The 701-nt window shown below is 52.6% G+C and overlaps 1 protein-coding gene across 1 annotated transcript in view; it reads right to left on the reverse strand.

The window, feature by feature from the left end:
- Nucleotides 1–2: 2 nt before the first annotated feature.
- The window catches only part of CSUI_001783 (n-acetylgalactosaminyl transferase), a gene marked incomplete at its 3' end in the record, with an annotated part of 8004 nt that continues 7305 nt past the window's right edge, over nucleotides 3–701 (reverse strand). Inside the window, exons 10-12 of the mRNA XM_068061987.1 lie at nucleotides 694–701; nucleotides 287–555; nucleotides 3–75 (exon numbers count right to left, since the gene is read on the reverse strand). The exon at nucleotides 694–701 is cut by the window's right edge and continues 115 nt beyond it. Of these exons, the coding sequence (XP_067926027.1) occupies nucleotides 3–75; nucleotides 287–555; nucleotides 694–701 (350 nt within the window). The remainder of the gene's footprint in view (nucleotides 76–286; nucleotides 556–693) is intronic.

Raw genomic sequence — 701 nt, forward strand, 5'->3', positions numbered from 1 at the left:
AGGGCTCCAGGAGTAACACACATCTTTTTGTTGGAGTCTTTCCCTGCCAGCAGCAGGCGGATCTGCGCTGGCTCCCTGAAGAAATAGCACGGACCAAGGAGAGCTCTGAGGAGTTGCACGCCTAACATACCTTGGTGTATCCTAGGACGTCTTCGGGGAAGTCAGGATTCTCACTCGCTAACTGCACGTTGTCTCCGGCGCTGCCGAACTGCACTGCCCACTGCCTAGACTCTCTCATCAAATGCTTAAGTAACGTGCGGTGCCTGGTCGCTGCGTTGCGTCTTACCTCGTCAGCATAAAGCCCTGGTTTCCAAGCAAGCCATGACAGTAAAACAAGCCCACGGGATTTCCCTCTTCTACGTTGTTCATTGCATCGAGGCAGAATTCCGGTTGACTCTCGCTTTTGATGTGGCCGAGACCAATAATAGCCTTCGCGAGATCCTGAAATTCGTGTTTCGGATCGACTTCCTTCAGGAACCATCTGAAACTTTTTTTGCATTTCAGCCTTTCTCGAAGCGCCTCCATCTGCGGCAACGCCTCGAACAGCACCTCAAATGGGACGTACAAGTGTATCAAGGCTAAGTAAGAGGTTCCTGGGGCGAAGGTTTCAGACAGCTGCCCTGCGCCGTTCCTGACCTATTGTGGCCTTGCACCCCAGTTGACAGAGTCACAACCAAAGCAGTATCTTCTCACCTCGGCGA

This window comes from Cystoisospora suis (assembly GCF_002600585.1).
Source record: "Cystoisospora suis strain Wien I chromosome Unknown contig_709, whole genome shotgun sequence".
NCBI lineage: Eukaryota > Apicomplexa > Conoidasida > Eucoccidiorida > Sarcocystidae > Cystoisospora > Cystoisospora suis.